Below are 18,291 nucleotides of genomic sequence, written 5' to 3'. Positions count from 1 at the left end.
GCGTGGGTTCTCTCCGGGTACTCCGGCTCCCTCCCACAGTCCAAAAAAACATGAATGTTAGGTCTCTAAATTGTCCTTAGGTGTGAGTGTGTGCGTGAATGGCTGTTTGTCCTGTCTGCCCTGCGATGGACTGGCAACCTGTCCAGGGTGTACCCAGATAGACGTGATAAACGTGTTGATGGATGGATGGATGGATGGATGGATGATGGATGGATGGATGGATGGATGGATGGATGATGGATGGATGGATGGATGGATGGATGGATGGATGGATGGATGGATGGATGGATGGATGGATGGATGGAGTGTTGTTACCGACCATGTGCATTTCCTCAACAGCCTCATTAGCAACAAAGAAACCCGTTAGCATCCTCCAACACTTATTTTCCCCGCTGCATGTAATCACGTGTTACTGTTTATTTGCAATTAATTTCACAAATGGCTGTACAGGTGGATTCCTCCTTCATTCCATATAATTCTACACCATTCAACTTTATGTTTCTTTTAAACACCTTAAATTTACGGAAACCTATTGTTAAAGCATTTTTTTTGGAAATAATGCGGATTTATGACATTCCGGCCCGTGTATCCCATTAAGGCCACCCCCTCCTCCTCCCTCGCCTCTCTGCATCTGCCCACACCTCCTCGCGCCTCCTCCAGCCTTTCCGCGCGCCTCCCTGCTCACACACGCCGCTTAGTTAGTTGTCATGGCGATGGAGTCAGCCCTGGCGTCGGCTCCGGGGGCTGTTGCCATGGAGATGCCCGTGCGAGCTGCGCTCCCGGTGGTGGAGGAGGACGAGGACTCCGGCTCTCCCGGGTCCGAGGAGAGGCTACAGCACCGCCGGAGAGGAGGCAGACAGCGACGCGGGCTGCCGTTCAACCGGAGCGGCTACTACACGCTGATAGTGATCGGGCAGATCGGCACGGAGCAGCAGCTGGACGCCGCCAGAGCGCAGATAGAGCGGGGTGAGTGGCGGAGCGAAGGTAGCCTAAAGTCACTTTTTTTTTTCTTTTTATCGTTGGTTTGTGAGCTTGGCTTCACTGCTGCACAGCTGGGGATTAAGAGTCAAGAGGAAAAGATCTGAACCTGGAGACATCAGCAGGAGAGGAATGGTTTGACGCATTGAACAGGATGGCACTCAAAGGCAGAGGCAGTTGCTGCAGCATTGCACCATGGGACTAAACACACACAGTTCTCCCAAATGTAATGCTGCTTATTCAAGCTATGACATACACAATGTGTTTTTTATTGTCTTATAGGACCGGTTCTACAGTGCTAACAGATGATCACTTTTTTAACCAGATCAGTAAATTACCCTAAAGATGCTATCAAAGGCTGTGATGCTTCCTCTCTAACACATGCACACTGACAAGAAAAACACAGCCGAGTAGCCTGATAGTATCTGTTTCCAAAGTTGTTAGAAAGTGCACTAAATGAACAAAAGATGCTTATCCTTATGTGTGTCTAATCGGGCTGATGAAATCAGAAGAGGGACAAAAATGAGCTGGGTTCTGCTGATCTCAGCCCCTTTTGTTTTTGCGGCAGGAAGTGGCGCTACCTACTGCAGGAAGTTCTGTACTGACCATGTGCCAATGCGTACCAGCCGTGATTTTGCTTCGTGACCCGCTCTGTAACCCAACGATTTAAAGCAGCTGTAATCTACTCATAGACCTCTGTAAAGAAATGTGCTTGTGTGGTTCCAAAATGTCTTCCACCAGGAGGTCACTTAGTGTGATCCATGGTGTTAGGAGTCATTGAGACTGACTGGAGATCAGAACCAAAGATAAATGAGAACAGAGACTATTTGAGTTTTCAGATAATACAATGGAATTGAATTAAATTATGGGTGAGATTCTCGTGACTCTTCATATCCATGATTTATGAAAATACTTAACAGCAATGAAAAATAAACAGATACACAACGATTTAAGTGCATGATTACAAAATAGTATTACACAGCTATGAAACGGGGAGTGAATTGGCGAAGAGACAAACTGAGTTGGACCTGAAGTTAGCCGATCAGCCCGGCATTTGTCAAGAACTGTGGAGGACTTCTGGCGACTTCCAATTCTGAAAGCATTCAAGATTCATTTGAGTTGCAAAGGGTTAAATCTCATGTGTTTGGACCATTCTGGTGACCCAAGAGCAATGATGGGAAATGACATGGATTGTGAGAACTCTTCTAGAGCTTTACCTGATATGTTAATGAAATCTTTTTATATTACAGTGTGAAACTGTCCAGTTTGATTGGTTTTCTGTGCAAATGCACCACTCACACAACGAGAAAAGGCCATACTCTTCCGGTACCATCTTATTACAGATAAAATAAACTTATGGGGCCCATAGGAGAGAATCTTTTGAGGTTACATGATGGCTCTATGTTAATTACCTATAAAGGTTTGATCTAGGTGACCTCCAGAAATGGGGGCCATGTTGGTTTCTAAATATGTTGTCAATGTTTACGTGATTTAACCACTCTTTAACCACTTCAGGACCGGCTAGGACCCATCGGGTGCCCAACTTTATTTCCCCTATTTGGGCCCAATAAAATAGGCGTACGAAGCATCCATCTCACCTGAGCAAAATCTATGTGGGACCCCTCGTTCACCTGGAGTCAGGAGTTGCATAATTTGTAGGTACTGTCTAGTAGCACTGCTTGGTGTCTGAACTCATGCTAGTTTAACTTACCTTGACAACTTCTCTTCTGTATGCCAAGGTTATGATTTCTCCTCCACATCTTTCCTCTGGTGTTGAGAGAAATTATTGCGATGGTGGAGGATGTGCTGCAAGTGGAGTGATATCTGTTAGCATTGGCCCCATTATACAGCAGTGATGCAGCAGGACTGCAGGAAACATCGCTGGTGTTTAAAAATCATCCTAATCAAAGGACATCTGCCAGACCAGATGAGATTTAGAACAACTTGACTTAAAATGATCACCGCAGAGGTTTGATAATGTAATCTACCCAATCCAGTCTGCTCCAGACCTCTTTTCAAACTACTTCCAGGCGTCTTATTGTTGGTAGTTTTTCCTCAGATCCATGAGGAGTTCTCCCATAGAGGTCAAATGTTTTGCTGATGCTGTTTAGAATACAGGAAAACACTTTGGTGAAGGAGATTTATTGGAAATATGTAATTAAAGAGGTGGAAACAACAGTAAAAATACAACTAGATGTACTCAGAACAGCTCTGATTGGTCACTTCATGCCTTATGTGAGGTCACTAGATAAGTGTGCATGGAAGCTTGGGCTTTGCTGTTGTAGATCTCATCCTGATTAAATAATGATTTACAATAAAGCAGCAAAGTAAAATTGATCATTACTTGTTTTATAGCTGACAAACCGTAACTAAAGGGAGTTTGATTGATCTTGCAGAAAGCACACCCGGATATTTCCCGAAAAAGAGTTCAAATAGTATTTGTGAACACAATAAATACATATTTTTCATAATTTCGTACTCAGAGCAACTATTTCCTTGTGTGTAACTTCATGGCATTGTTTTTTCTGGTTGTGAAGTCAAGTCTTCACAGGGTTCAAGTGTGACAACATGGCTTCCATGGCTGTGTGTTAAATGAGCAAAGCTCAGTCACTCAGCTGAATGTGGGAGCTGAAGCTCTGCTCATGAAGAACTGCAGCCGGCAGCAAGTCTCCGTCCTGCCACCGACACTTGCTCTAAGCTAACTGCATAGATTTCAGGCCTTAGCAAGATCAGTCACAACGCTTGCATTTTGGGGAGAATGCCTATCAGCAATTTCCTGCAGAGCTGTTGTGACAGGCTAGTTGTTGTTTATCCAGATTAGGGTTTAAGATGGCGGTGCAACGCCGCAGCAACTCCCTCTGTCCCCTCTGACCTCCCGTTACTGTGCGGACCCATGGGAGCTGACAGACCTGCAGCTGCATGGTAGGCTGAGACTCAGCCCCACTCACCTTATTGAAGCATGGATAGTTTCCCCAGGCTGGTGTTTTCAGAGTGACTGTGTGAATGACCTGCCATTGGCTGTTATCACGTACATATGTAGTTTGCATTATACCTCTGCAGGGTCCTTGTGAGGACCTCAGGCTGGTCTCCATCACTGCAATTTTCTGTTGGATTTGCACAAACATCGATCTCTTCATAGATCTGATTTGATTTCCATGGACTCCTACTCCTCATGAAGCTACAATTTTCTGGCGACTATTGGTAAAAAAACTTAAGTACCATATTTCAATTATTGTTATTGATACTTATTTGGGTTTTTACCTCGGACTTTTTAGTAAAAAATCTGAAAATTGTGGAAAGCATCACTTGGACATTGATACATTTCTTATTCTTTAGAGTCAGAGCAGACCCAAAGTATAATGAACAATAGATAGCATTGGGTGCTTAGCGCCCCAAAAGCAACAGGGGTCTCCTGTAAAGGCTTCAATTCTAAAAAAAAAAAGACCAAAGACCCAATACCTTACAATTGTTTGTAGTAAATGGGAACACTGGTAGTTTTGGTTTCATGGTTTCGGCTTATGTTAAATTAAAAGATTTGAAACAGTTTAAAATTCAAATTTAAGATTTAGGGGAATTTGCAAGTTTCCTTTTTAAGAATACAAAGAACAGTTTTCATTGTGTTAAAGTTTTGATAACATAATTACAATGAAATGCTATGAGTTTAATTTTTAATAGAAAACAAATACTCAGATGCTATGATCAATATTTTCTTTGTGTTTCTGTTTGTTCACAAATACATCTCAGCAAATCACAACCAACTATCCCTGAGGAATTAGAATGTTTTATACGCCTCAGATTGGTTATTCCCAAGACATCTGGGGGTGGAAGTGCTCTGGAGACTTAAAGCAAAACCAGCACGGTAGTCTGGTTGTGCTCACTTTGGATATATTGTAACCAATGGGAAATCCATACAGGCATCCATCACACACACACATAGAGAGAGAGAGAGAGAGAGAGAGAGAGAGAGAGAGAGAGAGAGAGAGAGAGAGAGAGAGAGAGATAGAGAGAGAGAGAGATAGAGAGAGAAAGTCTGACCCAGGACCTTCTTTCTGCAAGACAACAGTGCTAACAGTCCAGGCGCCAGTGTAAAATGTGTTGTGTGTTAAACATTATTTTGATATAGACTGACAAAGTCAAACAATTCAGTTGCACATCAGTAAATTGTATAAGCAGTTTTTTTTCATCTTCTAAGCAGCTGTTACCTCCTTACTCATTTAAAACCAAAACAGCCTCGAGCCGTGCCAATTAAAAGTCTATTGCTGGTGTCATTGTCGAGATAACATCATAATTTTATATGTCGTTGCACCACTGCTGTCAGCATTACAATGAAGTCACGTTGGTTCCTGGACCGAGAAATAAAGCGAACAAAGACAAAAATAATAGAATAAGTAAATAAGTCGCAGATTTAACAACAGTACCATAGGAATGCGAGAAAAAGCAGTTTAAAAACCGTTGATGAGTCCGTATCTATTTGGTATGGACGCTTATAAACAAGTTGTAGGTGAGAAAGTGAACTAGATAAAGCTATGACTGCAACTAGTGACAGTAAACAGGCAACTGTGCATGAAATCAGGACACTGTAGATAAATAAATAAATAAATAAATAAATAAATATGGCAGAGATCAGTATTAGGTGTATAATGTAAGTAGTGAACATTGGTTAGAAAGGAACTGCACATATACTCATCATATAAATTGAACCTAAAAGTAGGGGGTATGTATGCATGTCTGGGGGACATGATGTGTGTGTGTGTGTCTGTGTGTGTGTGCACGTGTATAGCATCGCAGTCCACTTAACAGCTTACCAGCTGTCAGGAGAGGCTGTTCTTCAGTCTTGTCGATGGTTATTAAATATTTCAACAATTAAACCTTCTAAGGTGATGTTCCTCCTTTTTTTTCTCACAAAGTCAGGTCAGAAAATGTAAATCTCCACCATTATGCATACAGCATCTTCACGGATTAACCGGGGATGTGGAAGGTACCACAAGGTGAGCTCTGTTACTTTAAAGTTAGGAAGATGAAAGCGGATCCATCAGCATATGTGAGGATGTGAAACTGTGACTTTTCACACCTAGTTCTGCTTTGGGTGAACATATTTTATAACAAGATGCACGCTTACACTCACAGATGAAAGATTTTTACATCAAAGTGAAAAAGTTTCTAACCTAACATAGGTCATTTAAAACTGCATTTGCTGCTGTTGAAGTGGTCTGCAGATGTATAGAAGGGATAAATGTTCAGTGCAAATCTCAGGGAACCTCTTGGTGTGTTTGACACAAACAGGGAAGTGGGATTTATGATTAGTTGCTGAATCATGTCTGATTTCTCATGAGATGATGCCGACGGTCAGGATGACGTGGTAAACAAAGTAATCGGATATGTATTCGCCGCTCAAAACGCTCAGAATGCTCACATTACACCATCACTTAACATTTTTGGATCTTTTATTTCTTATTTCTCCCCTGAAGACATGTTAATAATAGGAAAACTGTTTCATACTCATTGATTTTTCTATAGTAAACACTCATTTATCATTCATTTGCGTCAGCATCAGCAATTAATATCATACAGTTAAGTTAATAATAGGTAGGCCGTTTTGTACGTTTATTAGACTTTTTTGGTAGATTTCCACAAACTGTAAAGATTTTGACTTAAGCACTGAGGCTGCACTATTTGCCAGTTCCCCCTTTATTCTTAGCCCTGATCTCAGCTCACAGGCTATTTTGCTTAAAGAATCTAATATGCTTTTACACCTCCCTTAGCTTTTAGAAAAACCATTTAAGCTCCTTTCAGATCAGTCCGGCTCATTACACTCCACTCTCCAATGAAAGATCCCAACACCTAATAGTGGGGTTGAAGTCAACCCAGCAACATTACACCCCTGATCCACCTCCAGGCATGTTACAAACCCATCGTCATTATGAACCTTAAGGGGTGCTGCCTGCGTGATCACAGGACCAGTGGGACACGGTACTAAGCAAAGACAGCAGGTGCAGCAGGGCAGTCAGTGGATGTGCATAGAACAGAGACATCGCGTCATCCTCCAGTGTCTGATTGATCTGAGAAATGTGGTGATCAGCTGCATCTGATACACATGACAACATGTCAAGAAGGCAGCACAAAAACGTTGCATCTAAAACAGTGAATGCATTCAGTCTGCATAGCTGCATGAAGATTGTGACACAGCTCTCTGAGGTTCTCCCAAGGGAAAGTCCTTGGTCCCCCCCTTAGTTCGGCAACCCCAGCTGCATAATATAAAAGCACACAAGGCTTTTAATCTCAACAGATCATCTTGCATTATGGGAAAGAACAAAGAGACCCTTGTTTGTAGTTGTAGAGGTATTGCAAAACTATGATCTGAAAGGGGGGCGTAGGCTAGGCCACTGAGAGGATCTGTTATTTCATAATACTTCCCCCACCATGCTTGGCCAGATGACTTTGTGTGTCCTGGCATGCAGTATGTTAACAATGAAACCTTATGCTCTAATCAAGGGATGCTTAAACTCAGTCCCAGGGAGCCATCGTCATGCCAGTTTTAGATGCAACCATTCCCCAACACTCCTGAATCAGCGAGTGGTTTGTGACTTGGCCTCTGCAGAACTGAATGTAGGTTGGGATGTATCTGACTGAGATGCTTTTATGCACGAATGCAAAGCTATGATGACGAAAGCATGTACTGTTTGAACCGGTAGCAAAATTCAACAGCTATGGCCACCGTTCGGTTTTAAGACAAATATGGCAGAAATAAACAAGTTCACGTGAAAATGTAACAAAATCCACAGTATGTAACATTAAAGTAGCACCCTTAGGCCCAGTTTACAGTTTATCTGCAAACAAAGTTGATTTAGGGTGAGTTAAACTTTAAATACTGTGTGAAATTTTATTCAGCAAGATCTTTGTTTACTATAGGAAACTGTATTAATATTGAAATTGCCAACATCTAATGTTGTTGAAGGGAGAAAATGAGCGGAAGGTGAAGAAGCTGCAGCAACAGATGGTGAAAGGTTACCTCATGTATTCAAAAACAGCAAAAGGAAGACTGCCTCCCTGATAGCTTGCTATTTATGTTGGTACAGGATCATTTAAAAATAGGCCAGAGATGTTTTTCAAATTTATTTTTCACATCTTCAGTACCTCCTATTTGTCCTTATGGCTATTTTCTCCCCCTTCCTTGCAGGAATCCGATCCTGGGACGTGGATTTGAAGTGCTGTGACCTTGATCAGCAGCTGCAGCTGTTTATAACTCGCCACTCGGCCCATTTCTCCTCCAAGGTCAGAGGTCAGTTGAATGGTCACCCTGTAAGCTTGGAAACTGGCAACGACTTGCTGTAAACCACTAAGGGCTGCTTGTTATGATGGATTAGGAAAGAAGCAATGATTCAAATAAAATAACTGTGATAATGGTAGTCAGCAGGAATCTAAAGTTTAAAGGTTCAAGCATCTTTAAGTATTTAAGACCCTTGGAGTTTTCCACTTGTTGTTTGCGTGACATCCAAAAACATCACTGCATTTTGTGGGGATTTTATGTAATACAGTGGTGGAAGAAAATTACATCTGCTATTACAAATAGAAATTTGAAATATGGGACATGTCATTTGTATTTAACTTTCCAAAGCTGATGCCAGTGTTAGCCCCTACCGATACATTAAATTGGTGCCCCCACCACCCTACTGAAGGGGAAGTTAGTTTTAGTTTCTACATAGGACCAGATTATAAAAGAAGGCATTTGAGGCTACCTTTCCAATGAAACAGTGCACGTATTCACAAAGAGTCCAAAGACTAAAAGTAGCTCTTAGTGACGTCATTTTAGGACTTTTCTTAGAATTTTACATCGATAAGATAAAAGTTGCTCACAAATGATCATAGTCCCTAAGAGAGCCCCTAAAGTGATCAAATGTTAGGAGTAGTGAGGAGGACTTTTAGCGAGCCTAAGAGTGTCTTAAGCAGGGAAGATGGTGGAAACACAGAAAGCTGATTGGCTGATCCACCACCTAAACTGTGGAGGAAATGAGCACATACATTTATTTAACAATCATACACTTATTAATATGTAGACAGGATAAAGTTCATTTTATCTTGAGGATAAATATAAAATAGGAAAAATATTGAATTATCATTGATAAAAATGGGGAAATGTCTAAAGAATATAGCGCAGAGGAATTTTTTGTATTATTTACAGAAATGCTCTCAGTAATAAACATTTTTGAAGAAATGGAAAAAGTTGCAGAAACATGAATATTTAATTACTCACTCTAGACAAGAGTGGTGAGACAGTATTTTCTGTGTTATACGTGATGATGTCACTAACCTAAATGGTGATGTGAAGTTTCCTCCTCTCTGGCTTTTGATCGCTGCACGGCGCGCTTCTCGCTTTCCGTAATAGCACCAAGACACAGAGAGAAAAGGATGCACTGATCTGTGTTTCTAATCCATGTATTTGCGCTGTGATCCAGAGACCAATTTACCTTTCAACACTCCTCTATTCTCCTCTCAGAGCTGTGAGGACAGAGGTGCTGCTCCTCTTGGTTGTCTCCATCTTTTTTCTCTATTTTATCGATCAGTTTACCGAATACGACCGCTTTATACAAGCAGGCATTCCCAGTAAAATGCTTACAGGTCAGTGCGCATTAATATCAAAGAGATGAAGTAGTAACATGATCAGTATGGGGGGTAAATATTACAAGTAAATCAAAATGATGATGAGGATGTAAATAAGGTGCGTTCAAACATTTTGATTCTGTGTGAAAATGATTTAACTTAGCTAAGTCTCATCATCGCGTTAACACCTTTCTTAATCCAGTCTAATCGGTTAATTTATCTCCTTTGATCACTAGGAGCACATTAGTGTATAATAAAATGCCAGGGAAAGTTCTGGAGTTTTCTCCATCTGTATGGTGTTGTTGTTTTGGCACTTGTCCCTTCCCAACTCGATTCAGCTCACTACCACATGCTGCTAGACGTGGTTCTTGTTTACAAGAAAATCTGCACTTTGAAAAGTCATGGTGTGGAAATGAAAGGACTGTTATTAAAGTAAGGCTTTATTGAAGGTGCAGTTTAGGATATGACTAAGCTGAAACAGTATGTGTCTCAGGCAGCAGAGATCAGGATAGCCAGCTGAGCCCACAGTCCGGATAATTAACTAGTTAATATCAACTTGTTAGACTATCATCATTACTAGGAGTTGAGCGTCGAGAAGCAACATTATTCTCTTCCCTCAGCTTGTTTACTTCTGTATAAATGCTATTTAAATGCAGCAGATGTTTAGTCCATATTTTGTTTCTTCCACCAATGTGTACATCCTTAGAAAAACTCTATTAAAACTACCTCCTGTTTTAGCTGACGCTGATTTTAAATGTATCCCACTGTCAGTGACTGAAGCAGAGTTGAATTTTTTACTTTTCTGAATATGTTTAGCTGAAAAACAAAAGATTCATAAATTATTGTCATGATTACATGAAATGGCTGACTCTCATTTTTGCTTCAATATCACTTTGTGATTGCATTTAGTTAGTTGAGTTTTTGGATTGTGCCAACTGTTGTTTTGCATTTCTGTTCGTGTCATAAATAAAAAAAAAGACAAATGGCTCGCAGCTGATGCCATGTCCCACCATCTAGTTTTGATTGGCTGTCACTAGGAAGCGTTTGCTGTTGGATCGGTAATCAGCCAAAAAAAATCAAATATGTTTATCTGACTGAGACTGGGAGGGTTTCCTCAACACACTTGCAGACTCGCAGCTCTACTGCCTCTCACACTAACAGATTAGTGGGCCACCCCGCCCTCCTGACTGTCTCCAACTACTGCTGACTATTCCTCACTGAGTTTTAGAGGTAGAATCAGACATGAACTGTCTAGGAAGTCCTTTAGTCTTTAGCCACACACTCTGTTTTGAACATAGGCAGAAAAGGAACATCCTGGTCCCATCTAACCAGAACACCATCTTTTACATCTTTGCTGTGTATGTTACATGGCTCATGGCAAACTACAAAGAAAACTCTTTTTCTTTTAACAACACATTTCTTTTTGCCATTCTTCCATAATGACCAGATTTGTAGAACAGACAAACAGTTTATATGTCAACATATTTTCCTACATGAGTTGTGGGATCTCGCTAGCTCCTCCAGAGTCACCATGGGCTTCTTAGCATCTTCTCCGACCCTTCTCCGTCATTTGAGTGGGGAGCCACGCCTTTGTAGGGTTGCATTTGTCCAGTAGCCTTTCCATTTTTCAGATGATGGACTAAACAGTGCTCTGTTAGATTTTTAAAGCTGTTTGTGAAAGTTATCTAACAAACTTCTGAATCCTTCACCAAAGAACTGTGTTTATGCTGTACTAAGATTAAGTTGCATAAAAAGGGGCTGAATATAAACACACCGTCCACTTTTTAAATTTCAGTTTAGAAATAATTGTGAATCAGTCGCTTTTCTTCCGCTTCTTATTTGTACTTTGTGTTAAATCCCAATAGACTACATTAAGGTTTGTGGTTATATGTTTATGGTAGAAAGGGAAAAAGTTCAAAGAGTGTTTGTACTTTTGCTAGATCTGTACAGCTGCATCATAAACGGTGATTTGCGCATTGTGATTGGTGGCTGAATGTCAGCTATTGTACTAAGGCAAGAGAAGCTTTTCATGGCTTTTCTGCTGGGTTTACTGCAATTTACAAGCTGTATGCAACAAAATTTCCTTCTGTATGCATTCTGTGCATACAAAATGACAAATAAAGTTGTCTAAGTCTAAGTCTGGTTCGGATGTGCTGCTGACTATCTTGCTGCCTCAGTTGTTTCCCTTCACTTTATGTCTGGATGAGAAATTTCTGCAGCAGGAAATTAGCAGTTGGAGAGGTCACTGTGCTAAGACTTTAATATTTATAAACCCGGAGGCAGTGATGGAGAAAGTGATATAAAAGTGTCATCATCTGGGTTTCTATATTGATTAGCACTTTATGAGGTGAATGAAGAGGTAATGGCACATCTGCCTAGCCAACACACGCAAACAGGAAGTAGTTTAGCCTGTAAGCAATTTGATAAGCATGGCATTTTCTAACAAATAAAACAATTATCAGTTAAAGATTGAACAAACAAATGATGCTAAAGGACAGAGACCAAAATATTGATCCCTCTTTACGGTATTCCAGAGTATTTTCATTGAGCTGAACAAGGAAAGCTGAATGAGCCCTGCAGTGTGAGCCCTGTCTCCAGGCAAGCTTTCTGTCTATGGATGGAATATTTTAATACTAAAGATGCTGAATCATCTGTCAGAAAAGAGCTTGATGGGATCACGCACGCATGCACGCACGCACGCACTCACGCACACACATTCATCTTGCAACATGTAGTGAGAACCAGGTGTTGACTCCCATTGACTTCCATTGGTTCTCAGTCATTTTCAACCCTTTCTATGCCCTAACCCTGACAATAACCCTAAACCTAACTATTACCAGTGCATACCTAACCCTAATCTTGACCTAAACTCAGTTCACACCTTAGACCTAAACCTGTTAACAAAATATAAAGTGAGGACCACCAAAATGTCCTCACTTTGGTACAAACTGTCCTCGTTTTGATGGTGAAATCGGGAAAATGGTCCTCACTCTGATGCTTAAACTGGAGCACACACACACACACACACACACACACACACACACACACACACACACACACACACACACACACACACACACACACACACACACACACACACACGCACACACACACACACACACACACACACACACACAGGCGTCAGAGCAGACCAGCTCGGCTCTGATTGTAACTGCACTAGAAAGACATTGCTATGCAGACACTGCAGTAAGCACAAAATGACACAGCATTTTCCCACTCATCTGTTAAACTGAAAAAAAAGCAACTAAACAGAAGGGACATAATATTTGATGAAATCATGCACCTTTATAAAATGTACCTTCAGAACAGACATGAGACACAAAGGCATGACTGAAGAGCTGTTTATTCCAGGGTTGGATTGAAGGGAGTTCAACAAACATCAAAACATGTTTTTTTTTTGGCTGATTGTTGTCTTCATGATGACTTACTTTGCCCAAAATCTGCTCTACTGTGTTAGGCTTTGCATCTAAAAACACTTTTTCAGGTTCAAATAACTGGTGGGAAGGCTATTAAAGAGTGGGTTAAAAAGAATAATTTATAAACTTAGGGTAACCATATTTTGATTTTCAAATAGAGGATACTTGATGCGGTTGTGAAACATGTTAACGATACTCTGTTTAAGACTTATAATTTAACATTTTTAAAACTTCCCTTCCCTGTGTGGTTAAAAAGAAAGAATAGTCAAATAACACAGTTCAGTTTCATTAGTCAATATTTGCAAAAATGACTTGAAAATCACTGGAATTAAATAACGATAGAAATAATGACTCCTCTGGGTTAGAAAATTAACTGTAACAATAAGAGCTCACTTTTCGAGTCATTCTGAACAATTATATAAACAAATAATTGAAATTATGTTCTGGGAAAATAACACCTCTAATAGTTTCTCTTATATGTAATTGTAAAAATAATTAAGCAGCACTCTTACAAGGACCCTCATTTAACAAACAAAAGCATGTATAGTCCAGTCATTAGTTTTCTTCTTCATCCTAATTTTTTTCTTCATCTTCCTCATCTCCTCATCCGTTTTGCTGTAGAGCTGCTCTTACTTTTCAGAATCTTTTCTTTTTCTTGTAGTTCTTTATGCATAAATATACATACACATACGCTTTTTAACAACTAATAACCGCACAGTATTTTTTTTACTTACATTGCAAATTTGCCTTTACTGCACAGTCTCCTGTTCTTATTTTTGTTTTTCATACATAGGATATAGAGATAGGAAGACACCCATAAACATATCTATGGCACTTCTCTCCAGGGTCCTCTCTGTGATTTTTTGGTCAACGTAACGGCCCGTTACACTGAAACGCGCTGGTGAGGACCCTGCAGTCATGCAAAGAAACACACATGCCAGCTTTGCAGACGGTGCCCTTCACCGCCCATTTGTCCCTCATACCATCGGTATGAGGGAAATTTATTTTGCGCTAAAGCAGAAATAATTTAGTCTGATATCTAATGTCAATGTTTAGTGAATTTCTTATTATTCTCCATAAATGCAATGATTTAAACTTTACTCTGAAAGTTATAGGGTTAGTGTGAAAGATGTTGAAACCTCGAAAAGGAGATAACAGAGCGACTTTGCTCTACTCAATCAAGCCTCACTGGTGCCTGCCTTAAATCTCGTTCTCTCTCGCTCTGTCACAGCCTGACTACCACAGAGATATTGCGAGATGTCGTTGAAAATAGTTTTCCTTTGAGTAGCCAACATCCCTGTGTCTCCTGTGACTCCACTTTAAACACTTCATTGATACTGAAAATACCTAATTGTGAGACTTTTCACAGTCACTGCTTCCACGTTTGTTGTCTAGTGATGCTGTTACCACGACTCTTTGTAAAAAGAGTCCAGTTGCATACCTGTCTGAAAACCATCTTCCTGTTCCTGTGCTTTAAGAGCCTGTAGTGTATGACTGGTGTAGAAACATTTCCTCATGCACTGTCTCAAAGATGCTCATTGTTACAGCTGCCGATTGTGTTCCTCTGCTTTCTTCCTTCAGAAGCGCGGTAAACCTAGAAAGGCTTTCAATAAATCAAACACAGAGGCAAATTATTTTAGGCAGTTGTAGCATTATCATCATATTGGTTTTGGTGACAGTGTATTCATTTAAAGGTGATTACCACATAAACAAAACTGGCATAGAGGGACCAAATGTCCTACAGGGAGAATTAAATCCAATAACTGCGAGCCTCCTCCTGACAGATGTGATGATGAATCCAGGAAAATGTCTCTATGGCGATATGAACTGTGAAAGCCTTAATATCCATCCATTTTCTAACCCGCTTAATCCCTCATGCGGTCACGGGGGTGCCTATCTCCAGCGTTCACTGGGCGAGAGGCAGGGTACACCCGCAGGGCAACACAGAGACAAACAGGACAAACAACCACTCACACACCTAAGGACAGTTTAGAGAAGCCAATTAACCTAACAGTAATGTTTTTGGACTCTGGGAGGAAGCCGGAGTACCCAGAGAGAACCCATGCATGCACAGGGAGAACATGCAAACTCCATGCAGAAAGACCCAGGGTTGGACTTGAACCCAGAACCTTCTTGCTGCAAGGCAACAGCACTACCCACTGTTCCACTGAGCAGCCCAAACCTCAATATATTACTGATATATATATATATATATATATATATATATATATAGATATATCTATCTATCTATCTATCTATATATATATATATATATATATATATATATATATATATATATATCTATCTATCTATCTATCTATCTATCTATCTATCTATCTAGATAGATAGATAGATAGATAGATAGATAGATAGATAGATAGATAGATATATTGTTTATTATTTAATACGATTGGGAAAAATCTTTGGTACTCAGGGGTTTATACCTCCAGCAGGTCATAAACGGTGTAAACTGTTTTTAATGCACAACATCACAGAGTGTAAATACTGTGACTTCAGACAAAGAAGGAAAACCAGACCCTTCCTTTCTGTTTTGGATGGAGGGACAAAGCACCGGTGTGAGGCTCCTCCAGATGGAAAAGTTGATTTTTTTCCCAACAGTTTCTGCAGAAAAGTGGGAAATGTCCCTTTATTCCATATCATACTTAGATAGTTGAGATGGCCGTTTTTTTTCGCGCATTATTTCAAAAAGTCTCGATGTGCCTTCTCCAGCTGATAATAGCAACCACCGTGCATCCTTCCTGTCTAGCTCTGTAGGCAGCTGAGGCTGAAGAAACAGGGACGGAGACTGACAGGATTGATTATCTTTGATCTCCCATCTCCCCCATAACCCTGCCACCCCCACTGCCTACTTCCAGCTCAGCTCACAACCCAGATCAATAGCTCTTCACTGGAGGAAAATCCATTGGCTGCAGTGCAGAAATAGATAAGGGAATCATGTTGCTGTTGGGGTGACGGCGAAATTTCCATTGTGGCAAACCTGCAGCAGAGGACCCGGCGGTCGGCTTGGCTGAGCTTGGAACAATGGTGAGAAGTTGATGGAGAAACTAACGGGTTCACTGATTTTATCAGGGAAGGTAGGGGTGAATAGAAGGTATTTATTAGGCTGTACGCTCTCAGAGACTCCAAGTGACTTCTGGTGAACCTCTATATAAACGTGAGGCAGCTGTTTAGTGCTCTGTGCAGGTTTTAGAGCCCCGTTTTATTCTCAAATTAAAGAAATAAGTCAAACAAAACCTCCAGCCATCTATTATCACTCGCTCTGCTCTCATCACCCACTACACTGCACTGTTCCTCTATTAGCTTTCATCTCTGCTGCACCCATTGATTTGCTATCTCTGACAGCTTGTCCTCGATTACTGATGTTAAAGGTATGTATGTGCGGCGTGTTTGTGTTTTCTCTTCAAAGGCGGTTTCCAGGAAATGTGGATGATTGTGTTAAGAGAAATGTTCTGTTTCGCTGAGGTTATTTGCCATCTGTAGCATGAGGAGGGTTTTTAACTGAGAAATTAGAAACAGTCCTTCGTGCAGTCTCTAAATATACAGGCCTGTAAAGTAAAGTTATGAAACAAGAGCTTTGTTGATTCTACGTAAAATGTAAAATCTGGGGATAGAGCTCTGGATGTGCAGTTGTCAAAGGAAGCTATGCTATTTTTATGGTTAATGGGATTGTTCAGATCTTTTGAAGAAGGGTCATGTTAAGTCATCATGAGCTGTTAATAGCTTACCTGCAGGTTCTCATGTGGCCCACAGGCTAAAGCTAACAGCTAGTTAGAGCAGAGCCAGTACAAAAGCCTATACCCTGACACAACTTCACTATCAAAAAGTGTCTTGGCAATTCATGTCAATAGTTTTCATAAAGTTTTTAATCTGCTACCATGTTTTTACTGAGGGGTTATCCAGGAGAGGTCTATGGTAATTTATCGTGAAGATCGTTGTGTGTCACAGTCTATCTCAGTTATTTCTGCAAAACAGGAAGGTTGAACATACAGTATCTTCAAAGGAACTGCTGATGCAGGAGTAAAGAAGAGTCACAAATATTAAATTGGTTTAGGAGAAAGCTGTTTCGGTTGCTTTACTGTTTGACCAGAGAGTTTCTCTACATGAATTTGCTCTACATTTTTTACTTCTACTGTACAGTAGGCCACAATCAAAATCTCAAGACCAGAAGAAACAGTTACAAGTATTCACGTTTCATTCTGCTGTATCAAAGAAAAAGGAGCAACAGACAAGACAGAAAGTGTGTTTTTTCTCACAATGGCTTTGAAACTTTATCAAGCTGTTCATCATTAAAAGTCTAAGATCATAGCCTCCCCAAAAACCCTGAATGAGAACCTGTCCATACATGGATTCTGTTGTGAGAACCCACAGCAAAGGATCCCCTCTTCCCCGGCCATTCTCGCAGGCCTGCTGTTGTTGATCACTTGAGGAATGTGTTTGCACATTCTTTTAATTTATTTTAACCTTTATTTAACCAGGAAAAGTCTTAAGGAGATTAAAAGATCTCTTTTAAAAGAGCGTCCTGGCCAAAACAGGCAGCAGGGTTACATGTCAAACATTCATCCACACATACAAAATAAACAATTTCAAACCAGTGAAAATTTCAAACCAGTGAAAATTTCAAACGTCAGAAGCAACAGATTTTACAATATAATTAAAAATAATCAGTTAAAACAACTACATGTTAACGTGAGAGCATCTCTGTCATTTAATAGTCTCTTAAAGTCATTTTATAGTAGGCTCCATGCAGCAAACTGTAAACCCTTCTTTCCCAGTTCAGATCGGACCTTTGGAGCTGGCAATGTGCTTTTCCAGTAGGATGGAGAGAGCCTTGCTCCATGTGGTGTGGGTGGCTTCATGAAGGCCAACCACCGTTTGTAAATGAAGTCTTTCTATAAACCATCCTTGCCATGCATTCAGGGGAAATCATGAGAACATCCAGAGTGAGTCAGAAAAAAGGATTTATTTTCCTCTGCAATGTGGACACTACCGTTGTTCTGCTGAAAGACGTGGTGAGGACCCTCAGCCAAGAGCGATGCCCATTGCAACTTCCCCACATACTCAGCTGGTTACATGGGGGAAACAGCATATAACCGGTTTTATGGCCCTGCATTGAAGGAAAAAAAGCTCCCAGCGCATGATGGAGCCTCTTCCAATGTCTGGAGTCCAGCGGGAGTTTAATGTCCAGTCTGTAAAAAAAGAACATTCTCATCCGAGAAAAAATAGGTTTTTGTTGTGAGGGGGAAATGACCTTTAAAAA

At 40.6% G+C, this 18,291-nt stretch overlaps 1 protein-coding gene across 1 annotated transcript in view; it reads left to right on the top strand.

Annotated features, from left to right (window-relative positions):
- The first annotated feature begins 633 nt into the window (after positions 1-633).
- Positions 634-18,291, top strand: part of map1ab (microtubule-associated protein 1Ab) — a 75,168-nt gene continuing 57,510 nt past the window's right edge. Inside the window, exons 1-2 of the mRNA XM_036146984.1 lie at positions 634-966; positions 8,156-8,257. Coding sequence (XP_036002877.1) covers positions 708-966; positions 8,156-8,257 — 361 coding nt within the window. The 5' untranslated portion in view covers positions 634-707. The remainder of the gene's footprint in view (positions 967-8,155; positions 8,258-18,291) is intronic.

The sequence above is a fragment of the Fundulus heteroclitus genome, chromosome 2 (genome assembly GCF_011125445.2).
Source record: "Fundulus heteroclitus isolate FHET01 chromosome 2, MU-UCD_Fhet_4.1, whole genome shotgun sequence".
NCBI lineage: Eukaryota > Metazoa > Chordata > Actinopteri > Cyprinodontiformes > Fundulidae > Fundulus > Fundulus heteroclitus.
This window is presented reverse-complemented; position numbering and strand designations above follow the sequence as displayed.